Source organism: Calonectris borealis, chromosome 1, assembly GCF_964195595.1.
Source record: "Calonectris borealis chromosome 1, bCalBor7.hap1.2, whole genome shotgun sequence".
Classification (NCBI taxonomy): Eukaryota; Metazoa; Chordata; class Aves; order Procellariiformes; family Procellariidae; genus Calonectris; species Calonectris borealis.
This window is the reverse complement of record NC_134312.1, coordinates 53,441,003-53,462,818: the sequence shown is the minus strand read 5'-3', so window position 1 is coordinate 53,462,818 and position 21,816 is coordinate 53,441,003. Positions and strand designations below refer to the sequence as shown.

Below are 21,816 nucleotides of genomic sequence, written 5' to 3'. Positions count from 1 at the left end.
GGTATATTCAAAAGCAACATTTAAGGATATTTCTTCATTCTCTCTTTCAAATAAGGTGTGAAGAGTACTATTTCTTCAACCTATAGTAAAATAAACCTAAGATAGCACATCAGCAAATGTACTGAAATCTGCAGAAATACTATTTTCAATTATGGCCTTGCTTGTCATATACTCAACTCATTGGCATGTAATTTGTGTAAAATTACTGCTTTGAAAAATAGAGAATGTCACTCCTATTCAAATGTAAGAGACAAGATTCTGTTGTGATAAAGATGATGTTTGCCAAGTCATGGTAACAAGGACAAAAGAAGCAAAAGGCATTAACAAATAATCCAGTGAGCACTGGGACTAATCAGCCCCAATGTCCTTCTGATTGGATGTGAGGTGCTTGCTCATACGAATTAAAGCTCTTCCCACTGTATTATATACATTTATAATCTATGTAGACCAGAACATTGCCTTATCTGGTGTCTATTAATATATGCATTTATCCCACAGCTTCTTCCACATTCAAGACACAGATGGAGTTTATTTCCTCATCAGAGCTCCTTAGTCTCACAAAACCTGTAGCAACTTATTTTTTGACACCTTTATACCTCAGTCAAAGTTGACTGAAATCAACCACACTAAAGTTATTTGGACATGCACACCTTCTCCCTCTGCTACCATAGATCTGATTCCATTAGAAATCAGGACAAATAATCAAATTAAATTGGAAAGATAGACTTGTTTTCTAAAAGAGGTGATAAAAATACTAAACGAAACTACTTAAAAAGTTATATGAATTACCGGACACTTCAATCCAGTGTAGCTGTGTGTAACAGTATTAACCTAGTCCCAAGCAAACTCTAGCACAGTGCTGGAAGCAACACAGCTATGCTGCTCTATCTTGACTATTGTTGCAGTTATATCCCACCTTCAGCATTCTTCCATAGTGAAATGTAGAAATACACTAATGCTGTGGCTCCATAGATATTTCTCCAATTTCCATGTCAGCTGAGTGCACAACTTTGTACTACTAAATGAAGAACTAGACTAGGAGTTTTAAGAAAATATATTATAAAAAAGAAAGGTATCCAGCTGCACAGATCTCAATCTTGCAAATACTCAACTTTAAAATCAGAAATAGTAGTTATGGCTTCGACAGGACTACTCAGGAGCAGAACCAGATTATGGGGACTGTGAGTTTTAGATATGAGAAGCTGAGACTGAATACAATGAGATAATCTTCAGAATAATTACGTACTTACTTGGTATGTATTAACTGTTTTGTTGAGAACATAGCTGGAAATGAATTACGGAAACATAGAATTCCTTTATTAAGTAATTTTATTACAGTATGTGACATTTTATTACAATATATTAATTTTACTTTATGAATTGTGCTATGGTAAAATGCATGCAATTCCTAACTGCAGCCCAAGACCAAACAGACATTGGCTAATATCCCTGTATAAAGGAACTTTTCATTAACCTGATAAATAGGTAGAGACAAGGATCATGGAATATTCTAAATAGGAGCTATAGGTATTTCCAGCTCTCGGAGATTTTATTCTGCAGCTATTCCATGGGGCAAACTCTATATGCTAAAGGACTATAAAATCAATCCTAATGAGTTTAAGATAACCACAAATCTAATTTATTTGTTTTTAAATCTTATGCTTTTTGCATTGTTTCATTCACTCCCAGCCATCAAACCTTCTCTAGTATCAATGCAACACAATCTTGTGTTAGAACTCTCAAAACTAAAGAGATGCTTTGCAAAATTAATTGCAGAGATATTATGAAGAAAATGCATGAGCATGCATGTTCAAATTCCTTTGTATAATTCTGAAAGGGAGCCTCCCTATACAGGTCGTGGAAAAATGGTGTAGTATTGATTAAATCAGAAGTGCCCTCTGCTATGGGTGACAGACTAACTGCAGTCAGAAGCCTGGAAAAGCCACTAGGTGAGAATGTTAACAGCATTCCAGTGTCTGAAGGGTTAGGATTTAAAAATCAAGCCTGGTAGGCCCTGTCCAACCTGTTTCCTTCCAGCCTGACAGTATGCAAACTACTGTTTAATTTAGCTACTGAGTAAGGAGTACTGAGAAACTCACTTCTCAATAAGCAGCTTGGGTTTTAAGTTCACGTCCATCTGACATTGTAAATTTGTAGAAATCCTCATGTCAACATTTGGACTGTAATCTAAAATAGCATATTTTGCTTTATAAAAACAATTGTTATTAGCAACTTCAGTAAAAACTCAACATATGTCAACAGGAACAATGTACCTAGAAAATCCATGCCAAAAAAAAATATCTCTTTTGGATAGTATCTATAATACCACAAATCATGTAACCATATGATGATTTAACCATACCTGCAATAGGCAACTTTAGTTTTCAACTGTATGAAAACTGGTTTGTTCAGATCTTTTAAGACTGAACTACTATTTATAGAAAAATTAACAACCATGGGACAATAAAGACAGTCAGTCACCCACAATGAAACTTTCATTTCAAGTTAAAAGGTAATAAATGAGAAAAGATCTTAAGAGTAACGGTGTTCAGACAAGCAACACAGGACATGCAATAAATGTTTAAGAACTTTGATTTCTTCCTGTTTGAATTTCATGGGAAATATTAATGCTACTGATACTAAGTCGATGAAACCTAGAACTAATCCTAAAAAGAAATCCGGATGGTCAATATGTTGTTTTCATGAATTCCCCTCACAATCGATAATGGTCTATATACTGATGTACATCAGCAACAATATGTCAGCACAATGACGACCCAATCACTTGGCAAGGTAGTAAGCAACAGCCAATACAGCAACAAGAAATGAGGCAAAACATTCAAAACATTGAAATAAAGGTAGATCCAAAATAAAGATTCCTCACCATTCTTTAATTCTCACTAATGTAAAACAACTGCATGATTTAAAACTTAAATTTAAAATATTAATTTATCCTTGAACTAATTCAGAGCTTCACCTGATGTATAGACATGGGTGCACACTGTACACCAGTGCATCACGCACTCCGCCAGCATCCTGACCTATCACAAGCTGGGATTCCTCTCTGTGAACCAAGGCAGCAGGCAGGTGCATGGGTACTTCATGCCACCCAACCCAAACTTCCATCCTATCCATCTGACTCAAACAATGATGAATTCACAGAAGAAACAGGTGCTAGAACAACCAAGTCTCACCAAACAAAAGAAAAAAAAAAAACACTTTTTTTCAGGCACAACTAACCTTTTGCATTTGTTACAAAAACAACAGGAGGATCAGATACAATGATGCACTGTGCACGGTGTAGCTGCCCTCAGAGCAAGTCACCTTCATGATTTTTATTCAGCATTTCGGTACTGAGCTGCAACTGAAACCCTACCAAAAACTCACGAAACGAGATCCATGCACGGGGATCTGTTTGTCGCCTGCTGACAGGAGAAACCTAACCTATATGCTGCACAAACCCCTGGTTAGTCTCTTGCGGGCCAGCCCTCCCGGACTAAGTATTTACTGCCATTTACAGTGAGACCGGACTCGCATCGCTCCGCCGAGAAACCCCCGCCAGCGGCGCGCAAGGAATCCCCTCCCTCCCGCTGCCCGAAGAGCGGGTGACTGCGCTCACTGCTCCGCGGGACAGCCGGGAGGGAGCGCGCCTGGGGCGGGCGGCGGCCGCGGTCAGAGGCGAGCGGCGATGAGCGGCGTTTGCGGGCGGGTGATCCGCCGGCTCGGGCAGCTCGACGGCCCCCGCCGGGCCCTGCTCACGCAACGATTGCGCCTCCAAGGCGGCCCTCTTCCCCTCCACCCCTCAGCGCCGGGCTCCCGGGACGCGAGACCGCCATCCCCAGCCCCTGCGGAGCCAGAGGGCCCTACCCGCCCCGCGCAGTGGCACTAGGCCACGGGCAGCCGCTCCTGCCCCGGGTCGCGGGGGACAGGCCTCTTACCTGAGCCCGCGGGAAGCTGCCGGCGCAGAGCCCGGCTGCCCGTCGCCCTGTGGGCCCAGCGGGCCGCCTGTCACGCCGGTACCGTCTCTCGCTCCGGCCCCAGCTCGGCCCCGTCCCGCTCCAGCTACTCCATAGCGACGGCGACAGCCACAGCCACAGCCACAGCGCCACGGGAGGGGGGCGTCCGGAGCGCTCCTCACTTCCGCCCCGGAGGGGCGGTGCTGGGGCGGCGGCCGGGGGAGGTGGAGGAGGGCGGGAAGTGATGCACTCTGCCGGCTTCCGCCAGCGGCCCCGGCCCCGGTTATGGCGGTTTATTTGACTCCGCGGTTCAGGAGGCTCCGGAGTCAGAGCGAATTAGAGCCGCGGCGGGGGAGCGGGCGGCGGCGAGGTGGGGGAAGAGAGTCATCCCCATCGTTCCGCTGCCACAGCGTCTGTGGGGCTGGCGGCGGCTCCGTGACTCACCGGGGAGCGGAGCGGGCTCTGAGGGGCCGGCGCGTGCCCGCCCGTTGGCCGGGTGCCTCCGGCTGCCGGTGCCGCGGGAGGGGCCGGTGGCCTGCGGGCGGGAAAGAACTAGCGCGGGGGTCAGCAGCTGTACAGAGGCGAGAGGGGCTTCCTCCGGCTGTACCCCCAGCAGTCGTGGTTAAGGGGGGGCCGCTGCTAGGGCTGGCCGTGGAGCTGTGTCTAAGTGTTGGGAGCGAAGGGCTGGGGGGCAGGCAGGTTTAATGTATTGCGAATGCTGGTTTGTCGTCTGCTGAGCTGAGAGTGACGTGGAGGAGAAACTGGGGACTGGAGGAGCATCTCCCCTGGGCGAGGCTGAGAGAGCCGGGACTGCTCAGCCTGGAGAAGAGAAGGCTCAGGGGGTTCTCCTCACTGTCTACAAGTACTGGAAGGGAGAGTGCAAAGAGGACGGAGCCAGGCTCTTCTCAGTGGTGCCCAGAGAGGTTGTGGATGCTCCACCTTTGGAGATATTCAAAAGCTGTCTGGACACGGTCCTGCGTGACCAGCTCTGGGTGGCTCTGCTTGAGCAGGGGAGGTTGGACCAGATGGACCCCAAAGGTCCCTGCAAGCCTCAGCCATTCTGTGATTCTATAATGAAATAATGTGTGTGTGTACATATATACAGTATGTGTGGTAATAACAAAACCCCCTTCCTCGCCTGTTTTTAGTGTCTTTTTGTTCTCTTCTGTTGACTCTACCCTAGTGGGTGTGAGTCAACTTACAAGGACTGACTCATGAAGTATTATCTTTCTCTGTCTTTGTAGAATTAAGCTGATTTCTGGAGAATTTTAAAATAATATATATATATAAAAAATTAACTTCACTGAGTAAAAATATTTTTTAAAATGTTAAAGTAAAGCTTTATAAACATCTGTAAAACTTTCATATAAATATTTTGCAGGTTTTGGTGGTCCTTTTCAAGCAACTCAGCTGTGGAATAGTATTATTCATGCTCTTCACAGTCAGGTGGAAATCAAAAGACGTAGACAACATCTGAAAACATATAAAAACTGTTTCACTGGCTCAAATGCTGTTGATGTGGTACTGAGCCATCTTATGCAAAGCATGTACCTAAGCTGCAGTGATATTTCTCGGCTGAAAGGAGTCCGTGTATGCCAAGCGTTGATGGATCACAAGGTGTTTGAGCCGGTTGGAGCAAAGCTTTACTTATTCAAGAATGAGAAAGAAACAGAGTTTGAAGACACAAACACTAGTCTCTATAAATTTGTAGATAGCAGTCTTACTTCTCTTCTTCCAAGAAAGAATAAAGACAACGAGAGCTTGTCTCCTGAGCAAATCTGCAAACAGAAGACAAAAAGACATTCTAAGTGAGTTACTCTGAACTATTCTGACTTCTTTTTTTTTTTTTTTTTTTTTTTTTTTTTTTACTGTTAAGGTCGGTTAACTGTAGATGAAGTTATGTCTGTCTAACCCAGGTATTGGAGACTTTTGAAAACTACGTGCCAGTTTTGAGAAATGTCACGCCTAAATCGCAGATGCTACCTAATAGTTCTTGGTAATGTTGAACTGCTTTGATCTGCCCTTTGTTACTTAGAATAGAGGCTGGCACAGTAGCATAAGCCTAGGAATCATTTTATTTTGCAATCAATTGTGCTGAAATCTGAGAATTAGCATGAATGAGCTACTTGCTGGAAGCTGGTAAAAGAAGTAGAACTAATAAACAGTATTTGAAATCAATATCCTTGCCCTTTCCACAAAGCAGATGTGGATGATTGGTTTTCTAGCAGCAGGATAGACCCCAGATACAATGAAGCCCTAAAGTCCTGATTTAACAGCAATTTAGGAAGTGATGGAAAGATAAATGTGTCCTGATCGTATTTGTTATACATCTAATTTTTTTTTTCCTCCTAAGCAGAACTAAGTGTGAAACAACACTTTCAAACCCCTTAGCATTAGAAGCATCCGATAAAAAGAGAGTAGAGGAGCTTCTTCGATCAATAAGTGTTCATGCATCTTTACCTCCAAAGATCATGGTTAATGAACCAACTCATCTGCTTTCAAAAAGAGGTGAGGATTGAATTTTTCTTTTAAAAACCTGACTGTTCTTCACTGTATCTACTTGGAGTGAGTACCTCATATCTGTTAAACACTGCCCCTCAGAGTCCTAAATTTAACATGTCACTAATGACAAAATAACTAAGTGAGTGCTAAATGGGTAAATGCTCATATTAAGTAAAGTGAAGGAAACAAAACAGGATTAAGTTTTTGCAGGATGGTGCTATTCTATTTATGCAAATACCACTTCAGAAGGAAATAGGTTTTAAGATTAAGTACATCTGTATTACATTATTCCTTTGCTATTCATTTGTCTTTGCTTGTACGTATTACTCATTAGAGTAGGTTATTACTAATTCTAATATGATGGGGGAGAGAGATGTTCTCTTTAAAGCCTTCTTTCTTAGCATTCCTATTTTGATCCCTTCTTCCCCAACACAGAAACTCCTCACTATGCTGTTACCTTGTTTTTTTTGAACACTTAAAACATTCTTCAGTGAGTAAAAACGAAGGTTAGTGTTTTACATAAGATCTTAGTTCTGAGGGTGGTTTGTTGTTTGTTTATGGTATCAGTAATAGAAGATGTCTGGAAACAGCAAACTCTGCTACGACTGCTGCAGTTAATTGATGTTCCGCTTCTAGAAGATATCTTGGTGTCTTCCGTGAAGACAAAACCAGACTGTTTTGGCAAAGAAGAAGATCTGATTATCTCAAATACTTTCCTGGACAGAGAGGTTACATGTAGCTTAAACTTGCCTGAGTAAGTTATACATCTATAAAATGGATTTGTTAGTAAGCGCTGTATTTTACTCTTATTCAAAGATTTGTGTTAAGTAAACAGAACAGACATCGTTACACTTGTATACTTGTAGACAGGGGTGGCATTAATGTACTTTCTTTGTTGATTTCAGAAGTGGTGAGGGAATTCACAAAAAGTATATGTTTAGGATTGGACATTTGAGGGTTTTAAGTATACATTAAAACTTTACCTTCAAGTGTTGAAAACACTCCTAGTTTCTAGACCAGACAATTCACTCTTAGGTCTCTATAACCGATATTAGAACTTGAAAAAATTATATATTTTAGTTTGTTTGTCACAGTTCCTGGTGGTGGTGCTGTGAAGATATAAAGTCAGTAAGGCATCTATTTTAGCAACAGAAAAGGAGAAGCTAAGCTGTAGCATTGAAGAATGCTTATATCATGAGAATATAAAAGTGGCTGCATGTCATCAGTGCTCTTTTCCTTAGATGTTCTCTTATTTTTGTAGTGTTCCTGTTGATTGCACTTGCCTGATCTCTATCTTAGCATATACTTTTAAAGAATATGTCAAGGCATGTCTCCTTATGTCTGTATGTCTTAGTAATGCTTATTTCTGTCAAATCAATACAGTTGTTATCAGTTTGTGAGATTGAGGTCAATCTGTGTACCTAAAGAAACTCTTTCTTACAGTTTTTATGTATTCTTGTTTCAGGCAGAAAATACTAATATTTTTACATATGCTTAGAGTTTTATATAAGCTAATGAAACTCCTGGTTCCAAACTAGATTTATTGCTGGATAGCATCTTAACTCCATGGGTTTTTCCTCCCAGAATGGCTTATCGAACACTGTTTCTTTTGAGCTTTATACTTCGTTGTACTTGATTCTGGGGTGATTGGTGGGTTTATGTTTCTTAAAATATCTCATATGTGGTTCTTACTCTGTGTTATTCTGTGTTAAGTGTCTCTAACATTTGGGTCTTTGCTAATATATCAGATGAGTGTTAAGAAAATTCAGTGCTTGCTTCATTACTTTATTCTACAATTACTTAAGTGGGGAGCTCGAATAGCATCTTTGTAGACAGTATATTATTTAGGTCTGGCTTATAGCATGCCTGAGAAATGGAAGATTCTCGGTATGAAGAATAGCCATCAGTATTACAAGTAGTTGTAGGATTAATTGCTCCCAATATGAAGGTGGGGGAATGAGCATAATTTATATCTCAAATTTTCTGTCTTCAGTTTTCAAGTAGTGTCATTTATGCTTGAAATAATCAAATACCTGCTCTCCATGTAGGTACTTAAAAACTGTAATCAAATCCTGCTTGCAGTGATTGCACTGCTCATGGGATCATAACTAAAGGGAGGTCATGATCCTATTTCTACTTTACTGTATTACCCCATTTATGCATCCAAGAGTTCCACCATCTTGGCTGCAGCAGTTTGAACAAAAGTTCATGCTTATCTAGCTGTCCAGCAACAAGTTCAAAATCTTTGTTTCTGCTCTGCATGCTAAAAATAAGATTCTGTGGATCTTAAATAATATTTGCATCTTCTCACAAGTTATTGATTCTGTTCAAATTATTTTATATCCAGAGAGTCAGATAAAAGTAATTCTCCCTCTGCCCTCCACAGTTCTATAGTTTTAGATTTGTTCTGTACAAAATGGTTGAGTTAGTGACTTTTTCCTCTGACCTTCCAGCCTCTTTGAACAATAAGTTGTCTACCTGAATTTTCGGTTCTCCTTACATTTTCTCTCCCTAGTTAAGTCATACAGGCAACAAATGCTTAAGAAAACTCATGCTTTTGTAGTAGGACTGCTTCCACAGTCTTCTGGGATTTAAACTGTATTTATTTTTCTCTGTTTTCAAACTAATTGTCTTGTTTCTCTTCCGTAGAGATCCAGTCCCTTGCTTTTTCACCCTGGTTAGCCCTGGTGGGTTTTCATTGTGTGTGTTGGAGTAATAGTGGGGTGGTGGTTGATTTTAAATACTAGCTGAATCAGGCAAGTGTCCTCGGGTCAGTGACAGTCTGGCGTGATTGCAGCTTGTTTTGATCTGGGCATACCTCAGATGTATTGTCTGTAGCATAGGAAAACCATGGAAGTTGCATAATTTGAGCAGTTCCTTGAACTACTATAGTGAAGAAAGTTACATAAACTGCTTAATAAGCAACAGGTTTAATGCTGTGGTTCAAATGTGTGACTATACCTGCATGGTTATTTCTATGTAATTTTCTTTAAAGGATTAAATAAGAATAGGTATTTTAAAGTAAGCACTAAAACTAACTTTTCCTTCTACAGGCTTGACAAGTGGCTCTATGCTGCAATTGAATGCTTGGAGTATTTCCCAGACCAATTCATAGTGATGGTTAGTCAGCAGTTACCACAAAGCACTAACAAACCCAGCAGTCTGAATACGTACAAGAAGATTCTTTTTGACATTATAATAAAGTATTATAGTCAAAAGAAGGACTCCCTTCTTGCCACTCAGGATCTCGATATTCATTCAGGAATTATAGAACTTATAGGTAAGAGCAACCTGGAACAAAAAATACAAGTGAGAACTGTATGAAGAATGTAACTTACTAAGCGTTAATAGACTGAATCATAACACCATTTGCAATACTATTGCAGATGCACTTTAATTTATAGGTTGGAAGAGAACGCTCGAGGTCACTAGTCAGAACCTCTGCTCCAGGCAAGGACAAATTTCAAAGTTAGATCAAGTTGCTTAGGGCCTGGTCCAGCTGAATTTTGAAAATCTGCAAGGATAGAGATTCACCAACCTCTGTGTGTGATCTTTTGCAATATATAACTACTCTCATTGTGAAAATTTCTTACCGCTAGTCAGAATTTCCCTTATTGCTACTTGTGACTAATAACGTAAAAGTAAAATCTTTGTGTCGTGATTTAACCCCAGCCAGCAACTAAGCACCACACAGCTGCTCGCTCACTCCCCCCTGGTGGGATGGGGGAGAGAATTGGAAGAGTAAAAGTGAGAAAACTCGTGGGTTGAGATAAAGACAGTTTAATAGGCAAAGCAAAAGCCACGTACACAAGCAAAGCAAACCAAGGAATTCATTCACTACTTCCCATCGGCAGGCAGGTGTTCAGCCATCTCCAGGAAAGTAGGGCTCCATCACGCGTAACGGTTACTTGAGAAGACAAATGCCATCACTCTGAACGTTCCCCCCCCCCTTCCTTCTTCTTCCCCCAGTTTATATACTGAGCATGACGTCATATGGTATGGAATACCCCGTTGGTCACTTGGGTCAGCTGTCCTGGCTATGCTCCCTCCCAACTTCTTGTGCATCTGGCAGAGCATGGGAAGCTGAAAAGTCCTTGACTTGGTATAAGCACTACTTAGCAACAACTAAAACATCGGTGTGTTATCAACATCATTCTCATACTAAATCCAAAACACAGCACTTTACCAGTACTAGGAAGAAAACTGACTCTATCCCAGCTGAAACCAGGACACATTGCAATAAAGTTTTCTTGTTAACCAGAATAAGGTTTTGTAAGTTCTGGACTTAGAGCTTTTAGTAATAGAAGTTATTTAAAATGATAAAAGGGGCTGTTGAGATCGCGATTCAGGCTGTGATATCCCCCAAAAAACCCTCCCTACATACGCTCACAAGTAAAACAGAAGGGTTTAATTTAAATACAAGTTTAGGATTAATCCTACTCTAAATAGGCCCTGTTACTTTTTCAGTTCTGTAGGGTTTATGGGGTGTTATCAAAAGTTTCAGGTTTTTAGAGAACTATGATAAGCTTACTGGCGTAGGAGCACAGTTGGCCTGCGTAAAAATTGGAGCAGAGTGGTGGATCCTGTGGCCAAAACCTTATGAAAATACAAAAGGCAATATATTTATCAGTAGTATTTTGCTAAGGAGAAAAAAAATCAAATTATAGTAGAAGTCATGAAAGGGAAACTATTGCAAAATTACATAACCCATCCACAAAAAAAATGCTAATTTGAAATAACTGTCTTAGCTATTGGTAACTTCAGCTAAATGTTCGCTTAAGTTAAAGATGTTATAGTTCATATATGCACTTTAAATACAAAACTGATATAGACCAATATTATAGAATATTACTAAATTAGAGAATCAAAACAGCCAAATCTATAGGCAAGGGAAAAAGACAGTATCGTAATTCTGCTGAATTACTCTAATGCTCTAGGTCTTTTCCTTATTAAGTATCTGCTTGATCTAAACTACATGACCCATGAATGTTCAGGGCTATTCTGCTTTCTTATTCTTGCTTTAATTTTGTCATCTTTCCAACTTGAGTAAGTCTATCTCACAAGCAGTTTCTAATGCTTTATTTCTTTTTGATGAAGTGGTAGCCATAATTTTATCTTTAGGAAATGATTCTTTGTTTGAATATATTAGTCTGTGTTCTTGGGTCCTCAGCTGTGTTCTAGTTCATACTAGATCACTATTAGGAGATTGTGCTTAACTATTTTACAACCATTTTTTCCCTCTCGGTGCTATGGAATAGATTATGGTCGTCAGTGCATAACAACTTGGATTCTAATAATAATTTTCAAGTAGAATCCAGTCCAGTTAACCTTACTTTAATAAAGTGCTGTTGTTCTGACTCTAGTGCAAGAGAGAGCTCAAACTAGCTAGGAACATCTACATATTTAAACCACTTTCAAAATTAATTTGAGAAGTGCTGCAGTTACCTGAAGTACGACTTCATTTTCTTATCAATGTATATGGTTATAACTGTATTTGCCTCAGTTGTTAAACAGTTTGATTTAAGATGGCTGATAATACAGATCAGTTGTGAGGGCAAACGTGGCCGTGCTTGTTGCATTTAAAATAAACAAAACTACAGTACTCTACTTATGTTACAGATTAATGCAGTTGGTCAAACTAGTCCATGTGGTTTATTGAACCTTTTTTCATTGGAACTTTTTCTTTTTTTTTTTTTTTCCCCTACAGTCTTTTAAAGTAACTCAGTAAAGCTTTAATCACAGATTGGAGAAACTCTTAAAATTTTCTCTAGAAATGATTTAACTTCCTGTCTTCATATCTACACTTCTACCTGTCCTGATCGTGTCCTTTGGCAATTCTCTTTCCTGCTTTTTTGTCTGCCCTTTTTTTGGAAAAGGGTCACTTCCTTGCTTTTTGGTGTTCTTTTTAAACAAAGATGGTTTCAAATGGCTTGTGGTACATCCCTGAAAGTCCTGGATTATCTCTTGTAAAATATGACCTCTGTCCCAGTAATAAGACAGAGGCCAGAAAATATATGTAGGTTCTATTCTTGTGTCCACCCTCATCTTGCTCTTGCTTTAAGAAAGTTACTTGGCTTTTTGATAGTTCCTCACTTTCAAAGTGAAGATAACTAGAATTATCATCTAAAGGGATTTTTATTGGAGATTATCACATTTCCTTGAGAAACTTATAACCTAATGGTTTAAAAAGGGGGGAGAGTGGGAATACCAACCAACAACAAAAAAACAAACAAACAAAAAAAGGAAACAAAAAACCCCAAAGAAACAAAATAAAACCCCAAATAAACAAACAAAACCTCAAAGCAATGAGAAAGTTAGAATTGTTCAGCTCACTAATTACTCTGAGATGAATCCTGGAATATAATACGAAGGTGTGTAAACACAAACAGCGCAAACATCACCTCAGTGTTTGCACATTGTACACAGAATATAGTAATGTCCTGTACATATTGTCTAAGTACATCTGTTCCCTGACTAGCTATGGGACAAAGGTTTTAAGCTTATATGGATTAAATGCTGTACTGAGTCTTGTCAAAAGGTTTTAGAAGTCACTGAGATAATCTGCTTTGTTTGGAAGGAAAAACCAAAAAAAATGGGATTAATATTGGAATTTAAATATGTATTCTTGACTTTGAAAATGAGCAGTTGCACTGGATACACTGTTTTACTCCATTGCAGAAAAAGGAAAAACAGATCAAGCACTGGAGGCATCACAACTTTATTTAAAATTATTAGCACCAAATATCCGAGAAGAACTACATAGACTCCTGACATTCATAGCCATTGCATCTGAATCTGAGGGCTACAAATTACAAAAACAAGTAAGTATCTGTTATGTTTAGTGTGGGAAATAGCACTTTCCTATAGTAAAGCTAACTTGTTCCCCCCCCCCGCCCCGAGTTAAAATTATTCTGTTTACTGCCTTCCAATGTGGTTTGTTTTAAAACAAATATCAAGATGTTCTTCCCACTGTTATACTTAGACTTTGCTGACACATTGCAAGTAAATCTAATGCCAAATCTGGATTTTTCTTTTTCTAGTTTGATAATAGATTGGTGATCATCAAGACTTGCACAAAGTTCATCTTACAAAATAAGACATTGTCAAAACCACAGGCAGAACTGCTGACTCAGTTTTTGATGGACAATCACTCCGAGCTCTTCAAGGTACCATTTTCCTTATCTCATTGGCTTTGTCATTTTAAATGTTAAATGCCATGAAGTTCCTTTTTGGAGATGAGAGGTCGGAGGAGCAGAGTTTAATATTCCATCTGTTACAGTTTAATGGTATAGTCAGGTAGGGCAAGAAGCTATTTCAGACTATGGAGGACAGCTTTTTGAGAGCTTTGCAATCCTTTACATATAATATCCTCTCTCTTTATTTGCATCATTTGTGTTAAGAAAAGATTTCAAGTATTATGAAATTTTTATAGAGGCCTTTTGGCACCTTTTTTCTGATGGCTGTCTACTAAATTTTTAGGCTTCTTAGTGTCTTTCTCCTTTAGAAGTCAGCTGACATACTCTGGGTGATATATAAGATGGCATGCTCTGGTGCCCCAATGGACATGTACAGCTTTGAAAACTCTTAAGAGTTTATTGTGGTATTTTGAAATGTTAACTTCTAAATTAAAGAAAATAAATAGAACCACAAAATGAAATGACCTTTCTATTTAACTTGATTAGTTATGTAAATATACAGATATATTTTATAGTCTCCTTTATTTATGTTTCATCATAGTCATGCATGTGAAAAGAATCTTCCCAGACCCTTTATTGACTTTCTGAATTCAACCAATGCGTTGCTGTTTTCCTCAATTATAAAATTCCTCATTACAACAGTATCCTAGATAGAGATGAACTAATTATCTCAGCTGTTGTAAGATAGCTGTAAAATGCTCTAAACATTTATTGTCCAGTTACAAATAAGCCACACAGAAACATTGATTTGGTTCCAATAAAATATTATTTTTTAGATCTTACGCAACACATTCCTTTCCACTTCTGACCTCAGCTAAAGAGACATGGGAGATTTTTATTTTTTTTATTAGCTCCAGTTTAGTTTGCAAGTATCAAGTGGTTACTGTGAGTTTTGTATGTGTTAATATCCAGCCAAAACCAAATACTTGGGTGTTTTTTTTTTTTCGCTATTAAGGGTTCTGACATGAGGGTTAGGGCTTTGATTCATGATTGGGGATGGAGCCAGATCTGGCAAATGAAGTGCCCACTGCTTCACAGCAGTGACAGCAGAGTGGATGGTGGCTTGCTCTTTCACAACTGCAGTTGAGAGCCTTTTGTATTATATAAGCTGAAATCAGTTCAAGGTCTACACTACAGTTTTTGCCGTAGTTCAGTGGAAAACAACACCTAGAACATCTTGCCTCCTATTTCTTTGGCCAGAAATATCAGGAATAAACATATGTATAGGTGTTTTAGTGCAATTTTTTGAGAGATTTTGAATATGTACCTAAATAAATGTAGGCATAGATTCTTCTGCAGTTAATTATGTGATTTTTAAATTGATCATCTGAAAGCTTTAGATTCTTAAAATACAGAAGTATTGTTTTTGTAACTTTTTTCTTTGTTGGATTATATTTTCAGACTCCTTTAACTCTTCTGGAACTAACTAGTAGGAGACTTGAGAGTTTGCTAGAAGGACAAGATCCAGATATCGATTCAGGTAGGTGATGTGATACACATTTTTATATAAACCTTTCTATACAAATCAGTTTATTATCAGTTGACTATAATTTTGCATAGACTATGTTCTTTTCCTTTATTAGAAGCGAAGCATTAAAGTGACTAGTGGCTAATTCACCAAATAATTAAATTATCTGCTATAAGCAAAACACTGACCTCTGAATATTAGAGAACGAGGATTCTATTAATTATCTAGTTTGAACATGTTACAAAATTTTTTTACCAAATAATTACTTCTGGAGAAATTAATGCAAAATGTGCTTCCTGAAGTGACTTGCTTATAATTTGATTTATGAATTTGATGTGATTTTATATTTAGGAACAGCATTCTTATATTTCTGTCACGAGACACCTAAAAATTCTTATAGACCTCAGTAGTTTGAGGTTCTAATAGATATCTTGAGCACAGACCTTGATTGTTTAGTGTTTTGAAGAACTCTCTTCCTTTACTGGGTAAGCACAAAGTTTATTAAGAGCTTAAGACTTACAGTGTAGCCTAAAAGGAAGGCATTTGACACTTGGTGTGTATGTGGGATTAGTGTTTTCCAGCTCATTTCTTTTATGAGCTAACCCTCCGTCTGGCCTTGCTGCCAAAAATATCTTTCAGCACTGTGATTAAAAGCGTTGGCTTAAATAATTGAATTTCTCTCTGACTCTTTAGCTTCTTCCTTTTGAGTTCTATATTGCCAGTGCATTATGTGCTTAAACATTGAAGAGAAACCATTAGGGAACTGAATAATACTGTAAGTTATTGTGCTGTTTAATACTATATTTAATAGAGCAGCTGTCTGAGAAGTAGTTGTGGTACAGAATCTTTTACCATCTTTTACCATCGTGTTGGGTTCTAGAATGTGTCCAAATTGCTTCCAGTTCAATGTTCTGAGTATCACATGTTGTGTAGTCAAAGAATACAGAGATCAGCAACAGAGGAAGGGGTTGCCTGTCTACAGTATTCTTGGAGCCTGTGTGATTTCCATCAGCACATTGAACAGGCCACTGAAGTACAAACCCCATACTATATTCTCCCTAAGTTTTGGAGTTTCAATCTGTAAATGCATATAGATTCCATCTGCTTGTTGAAATAGCTAGTCTGAGCTGATTGTAAGCTCTCCAGCATGGCATATTCCTGTTTTCCTTGTGTGCCTCATGTTCTGGTGTCGTTTTCCCTTTTCTCATGGAGGAGACAGGAGGAAAACCTTTCCTGAGAGCTACTGAGCATTCTTAGCTGGTGAACTTCTGAAGTGCAGGTGGGAGCAGGAGGGAAGGGGGGAGGCTGATGAGAAAAGGAGTCCTTCTATTGCAGGAATGTAATCATTAGGTCTGCTGGAAATAAACTTTCCTAAAAACACTGAGGGAGCTCTGGGGTTGGTTTTAATCTAGTAAGCCACTTGAAGCCACTGGACTAAAGGATCCACCCTGAAGTTTTAAGAGTTAATCTCTTTGCCAGAAGTTGATAAGCTTTCCCTTTTTGAAAGAACTATGTTTTCTTGATCTGACTCTACTAAAAGCATTTCACATTTGCTGTTTGACAGACTCATTGTAAAAGAAGGGAAGGACAGGTCCACATGAAAATTCTGGCAGCTTAGGTTATTACCATTCTCTATGTGAAGCCTTAAGAAAATGGTATTTGTACAGAAGGAATAGTAAGAATTTTTTCCCCTTTAGGCAATTGACATTTGTTCAACCAACTTGCTCAGTAATGTATGGAGTTGCTGAATGCCAGTCTTTCCTCAGGCCAGAACTCACCTGTCCAATGATGGGGCCTGAATCCTTGCAGGGCAGTACTTTACTGCATAGGTTCACAACATTTTATGGCTAAATAGTGCTTAAGTTGCTTATCTCTCGGCCTCCAGTTCCTTGCTCTGCCCTCACCCGGAACTGCTGCCTGTTCCATCACCTCTGCTTTTGGTGCCTAAACCATGCTGAGCTATCTAGTCACCTAGAAGTTCCCGAATTGTATTCCCGAATTCACAGGTGTGGTTCAGAGTCAACTTGTTTCTCGGAAGTATTTATTCACTTGCATTATGGATCTGGTTCACTCACAGGGAATCACTGGATCGTGACAGCTACAAGGTGCCATTCTTGTCATGTAGCATTCTTCATTATGGCTTCTGTTTGCAAGAACTGTATTGGCTTTTTGTCTTGCAGGCCTGTTTGCAATACAAAATCATCTGTGATACTGCAATTGTAACACTGCTTTTCAATTTTATTTTTGCAATTAACGTTTAGATGTTCATCCGTGCTCAGTGGAGGGCTGTATGTTTCACCTTGTTTGTAGAGAATTGTAATCACATCTGAACTGGAATATCAATATACCTATGTTTCTGATCATATTTTTTAATCAGGCTCTTATATGATGCATTAAACTTAATCTGAACCTCTGATTTCTTACAAAGGCTTCACCTTCTGTCAGCGCGTGACAACTAAGGAATATGAAGATCAAAAACAACAAACAAATCAGTATCTTCTTGCATTGGTTCAAGAGATGGACAATGACGCCACTATTCCTTTGAAGCAGAAGAAGAAATTAATTAAAGAATTCCGAAAATACCATTCTCTCATCTATTGTAGTGGTTGTAAAACTACATGTGAATTTTGTACTCTAAATGGTTAGACGTCAATATAGCCTTTTTTTTTTTTTAAAGGGGGATGCATATGGAAATTGCTCATGATGCAAACCATTTTCTTCTTGTGTCCTTACATCTTCAGTTAGAGGAAACTACAACTATCAAAATTACTATGCTGCTAAAAAGCATTAATTCTAATTAATGACTTTTAAGCAAAATGTACTTAATTACTTTTAAATTAGTAATAACGGCACACTGCTTGTGCTGCTTTGAGTTCAGGGTTTGGCACTTTTTTCCTTCTGTCCCATGACTCCATGGCTTTCTAGCTGAGGCAAGTCTACATTCAGAGCCATGCTTGGGTTGATAACCAGTGAGGTTTCCAGTCTTTTCTATCTGTAGTTCATAATCTAATTGTAACCTAATCTTAAACTGTAGATTTTGACTCCTATGAGTACTGTAAAAGTGTACAAAGTGTGTCAGAAATGTTAGGAGCAGGTCAGTGGGTTTTGAATCTGTGGCAGGCAAGATTCATTAGGCAGGGGAGCTGTGTGTGCTTCCAGTCAGTAATTATAGCCTGTTACTCCTTCCCTGCTCTGGCAGACTGAGCTGCTGCTAATCTGGCAGTTATGCAAAAGCAAGTAAAAAAATTACATTTTGAAAAAAACTTGAGGAATAATACTCTTGTTTTAAATCTCTTGGAGTATTTAAGCAATTTATTTTAACATGAGGATACTTTGATAGTGTTCAGTTATTTGTCATAAATACTTTGATAGTGTTTTTGGATTCATAGGGCAAAGCTAAAAAGCACGTTGGCCTGTCTTGACACATTGAGGATTAGCTGTACGTTGACAAAGAAATGTTGATTCAAATCATTAAACAAATACGCAATATAATGTTGTAGGAGTTAAATTACTTTTTCCATCCTCATGACAGGCATTGATCATGTATTGGACATAGAAACATAGAAATGAGATTGGATGGGACCTCTGGTCTAGTCCCACCGCCCCGCTCAAAGTGGAGTCAATTAGTGCAGGCTGCTCAGGGCCTTTTCCAGTCGAGTTTAGAATCTCCAAGGACAGAGATGCCACAACCTCTCAGGTGAGTCTGGTCCAGAGTTCGACCAGCCTCACAGTATTTAGAAAAAAAAAAAACAAAAAACAAACCAAAACCAAACCACCTTACGTTTAGGTAGAATTTCTTGCATTTCAGTTTGTGCCCATTGCCTCCTGTCCTTTCATTGGGCACCACTGAGAAGTGTCTGGCTCAGTCGTCTTTACTCCCTCCCCTGGGCTTTCTTTTCTCAAGGCTAAACAATCGCAGCTCTCTCAGCCTCTTCCTTGTATGACAGATGCTCCAATCCCATATCATTTTCATGGCCGCTTTGCTGGACTAGCTCCACTATGACCATGATTTTTTGTTGTGAGTATGTTTCTTCAGATACGTACATCCTCAACAGTTCTTCAAATGTGTGGTCAAGTTACCAGGATACCAAAGCTTTCTGAAAACAAGTGCTATTTTCTTTTCTTTTATAAATTGAAATGGTTACGCTGTTAAATGTAACCAACCAGGTAATACGTTGTGTTAACTTGCATATTTCAAGTAGCCTTATTTAAATGACCTGGCCCCATTAGAAGTCAGGGGATGTAGTTGAAATCTCTGTCCACGCGTCCCTATTTATGCACTTCTTATTTAACAGTGACTGTCTAGTGTAAAAATAAATAATTTCTGGAGGAGGACAAAGACTGAGTTTCGCTTTTCAGGGGTGAATGCCCCAATTACTAGACTTCAGGGCCATGTATTCTTTTTCTAGCCCTGTGGGAGGGTTTTGATCATTCTCCCAGAAAAGGGAGCATGTAGGTTATTGAGAGTAAAGGGAAATACTGGTGTTGAGTAGTGGGAGAAGGGGATTTTAGTTTGCTTTTTTTCTCTCTCTCTTCAGTCCCTTTACTGGGTCTCACTTAAAATACTGAACGTGGTAACAGGGAGGGGTGATAACATGGTAATTTGTAGGCTAGATGGACTGGGAATTGCTTTGGGAAAAACTGTATTTTTAAAAAACAAATTCTTGCACTTTGTGACTTGATTAGAATTTTCTTGTGCTAATTTAAAGATGGTAATAAAGCATTGCATAAAAACTGGTGAATCAGTCTTATCATTTCATAGTGCTTTCATAAGGAAGAGGCAGCTCAGTGGGTGTAGGCCCAGGTATCAAATGGTAAGGAAATGCTTCAAGTGGACAGCAGGCATTCATAGCTGCCAGGTGCTTTCCTTCAGTTCATGGGACAAGAAGTCAAGATTGATCTAGTTCTGCAAAGGAAAGGAAGAGCTCATGAGAGCCCTATTTTATTCACCTACTCTGACAGGAGGAGCTACTAATTTTTAATCTTCTCTTGAAAGAAGGATGGTATTTTACATTTAAGTATAAGGGCCTGCTGAACAGAACAAGCGTGGTGAACTACAGGTTACTGCTTTTCCTTGTGACACTTTCAGTTACATTACAAAATTAGGAAAACTTTATTGGACTTTAGAAAGTTCTGTCACTTATTTTTAACAATATTTGACACAGAATCATCTGGTAGGGAAACTTGGACCTCTCACTCATTTCTATTTATGATTTCTAGCATAGAGCTATCAAATTAATTGTCAGTATGAATTTGTATTTGGAGTAGAAAATTTCGAGAGTAAAGAGTTTAGTCTAGAGGTACTTTCCAGTGCAGTCTTATCAAAGAACAAGTGATGCCTTGTAAGGAGTAAGGAGGCTTACTTCTGTTCATAGAGCATTCATGTTTGCACCTACCAAGGGAAAGGTTCATTGTTGTTTTTATGGGAACAATGTGCATATTTCCTTATTTTAAGTCTCAGCTAAAGCATGCTGAAGCAGTTATTTAAAAAACTAGAGGTTGGACACAAGGGCCTCTACATGTGGCTATCAAAATAATAACAGTGTACTAGACTTGGGATAGAGTTAATTTTCTTCATAGTAGCTAGTATGGGGCTATGTTTTGGATTTTTGCTGAAAACAGTGTTGATAACACAGGATGTTTTTGTTACTGCTGAGCAGTGCTTACACAGAGTCAAGGCCTTTTCTGCTTCTCACACCACCCCACCAGCGAGTAGGCTGGGGGTGCACAAGAAGTTGGGAGGGGACACAGCTGGGACAGCTGACCCCAACTGACCAAAGGGATTTTCCATACCGTATGATGTCATGATCAGCATATAAAGCTGGGGGAAGAAGGAGAAGGGGGGCACGTTTGGAGTGATGGTGTTTTGTCTTGCCAAGTAACCATTATGCGTGATGGAGCCCTGCTTTCCTAGAAATGGCTGAACACCTGCCTGCTGATGGGAAGTAGTGAGTGAATTCCTCGCTTTGCTTGCTTGTGTGCGCGGCTTTTGCTTTACCTGTTAAACTGTCTTTATCTCAACCCACGAGTTTTCTCACTTTTACTCTTCCGATTCTCTTCCCTACCCCACCGGGGGGCAGTGAGCGAGCAGCTGTGTGGTGCTTAGTTGCCGGCTGGGGTTAAACCACAACATAGGCTTATTCATGTCCTGTATTTTCTTACACAGAGTAATACAACAGCTGTATCCAAGAATTTGTAGGTGGTGTTCTCATGCATTAATATCCTAGCTGCCTCCTGTGTCGCTCATGTAGCTATTAACAGGAGGAGGAGGGTACCTCTTCCATTCCTTTCAGCAGGTTAGACTGGAGGAAAGCCACCATGAGCTGGCAGTCCAAAGTAAAAAAAGATCATATTCAAGAAGAAAGATCATCTCAAAAAACTATTTAATTGGGGCAGCTCATCATCAAGATCTCCCATTCTTTGGAGCGTTGGCTTTTCTTCTATATTGCCCTTATGCTGAGACCTCTGTGTAGCAACAGGAGCAGCTCATGAGAATCTGGAATGTTGATCAGAACAACGTGGCTATAACTCCATGTGCTTAGCTGAAATAGAAAGAAACGGAAGCCAGAGATGAGGATATCTCTGTATCTTAATGCTATCAGCGAGCCCAGGGGCTGATGATACACACCTTTGTTTCCCCTGTTCACAGCTCTGACCATTCAACTACACCAATTACCCTTCAGTCACAGATCAT

At 39.4% G+C, this 21,816-nt stretch overlaps 2 protein-coding genes across 3 annotated transcripts in view; one reads left to right on the top strand and one right to left on the bottom strand.

Annotated features, from left to right (window-relative positions):
• Window positions 1-4,134, bottom strand: part of SCYL2 (SCY1 like pseudokinase 2) — a 41,532-nt gene extending 37,398 nt beyond the window's left edge. Inside the window, exon 1 of one of the 2 annotated variants that reach the window (XM_075152007.1) lies at window positions 3,939-4,134. The gene's annotated coding sequence lies outside the window, so the exon portion shown is untranslated. The remainder of the gene's footprint in view (window positions 1-3,938) is intronic. The other variant, XM_075152018.1, reaches the window with a different exon arrangement.
• Window positions 4,135-4,214: 80 nt separating this feature from the next.
• On the top strand, window positions 4,215-19,845 carry DEPDC4 (DEP domain containing 4). Its single transcript, XM_075152033.1, has 9 exons — window positions 4,215-4,326; window positions 5,338-5,764; window positions 6,313-6,464; window positions 7,026-7,212; window positions 9,512-9,738; window positions 13,137-13,279; window positions 13,499-13,624; window positions 15,056-15,134; window positions 17,551-19,845. The coding sequence occupies exons 1-9, from the start codon at window positions 4,242-4,244 to the stop codon at window positions 17,766-17,768; spliced, it is 1,644 nt and encodes a 547-aa protein (XP_075008134.1). The 5' UTR covers window positions 4,215-4,241; the 3' UTR covers window positions 17,769-19,845.
• Window positions 19,846-21,816: the final 1,971 nt, after the last annotated feature.

Bases quoted from the DNA above. Each gene is read 5' to 3' on its own strand.
- DEPDC4 (XM_075152033.1), top strand. From the start codon at position 4,242: ATGGCGGTTTATTTGACTCCGCGGTTCAGGAGGCTCCGGAGTCAGAGC. The intron at 9,739-13,136 runs GTAAGAGCAACC...ACTCCATTGCAG, and splicing joins AGGAATTATAGAACTTATAG to AAAAAGGAAAAACAGATCAA. The intron at 13,280-13,498 runs GTAAGTATCTGT...TTCTTTTTCTAG, and splicing joins GCTACAAATTACAAAAACAA to TTTGATAATAGATTGGTGAT.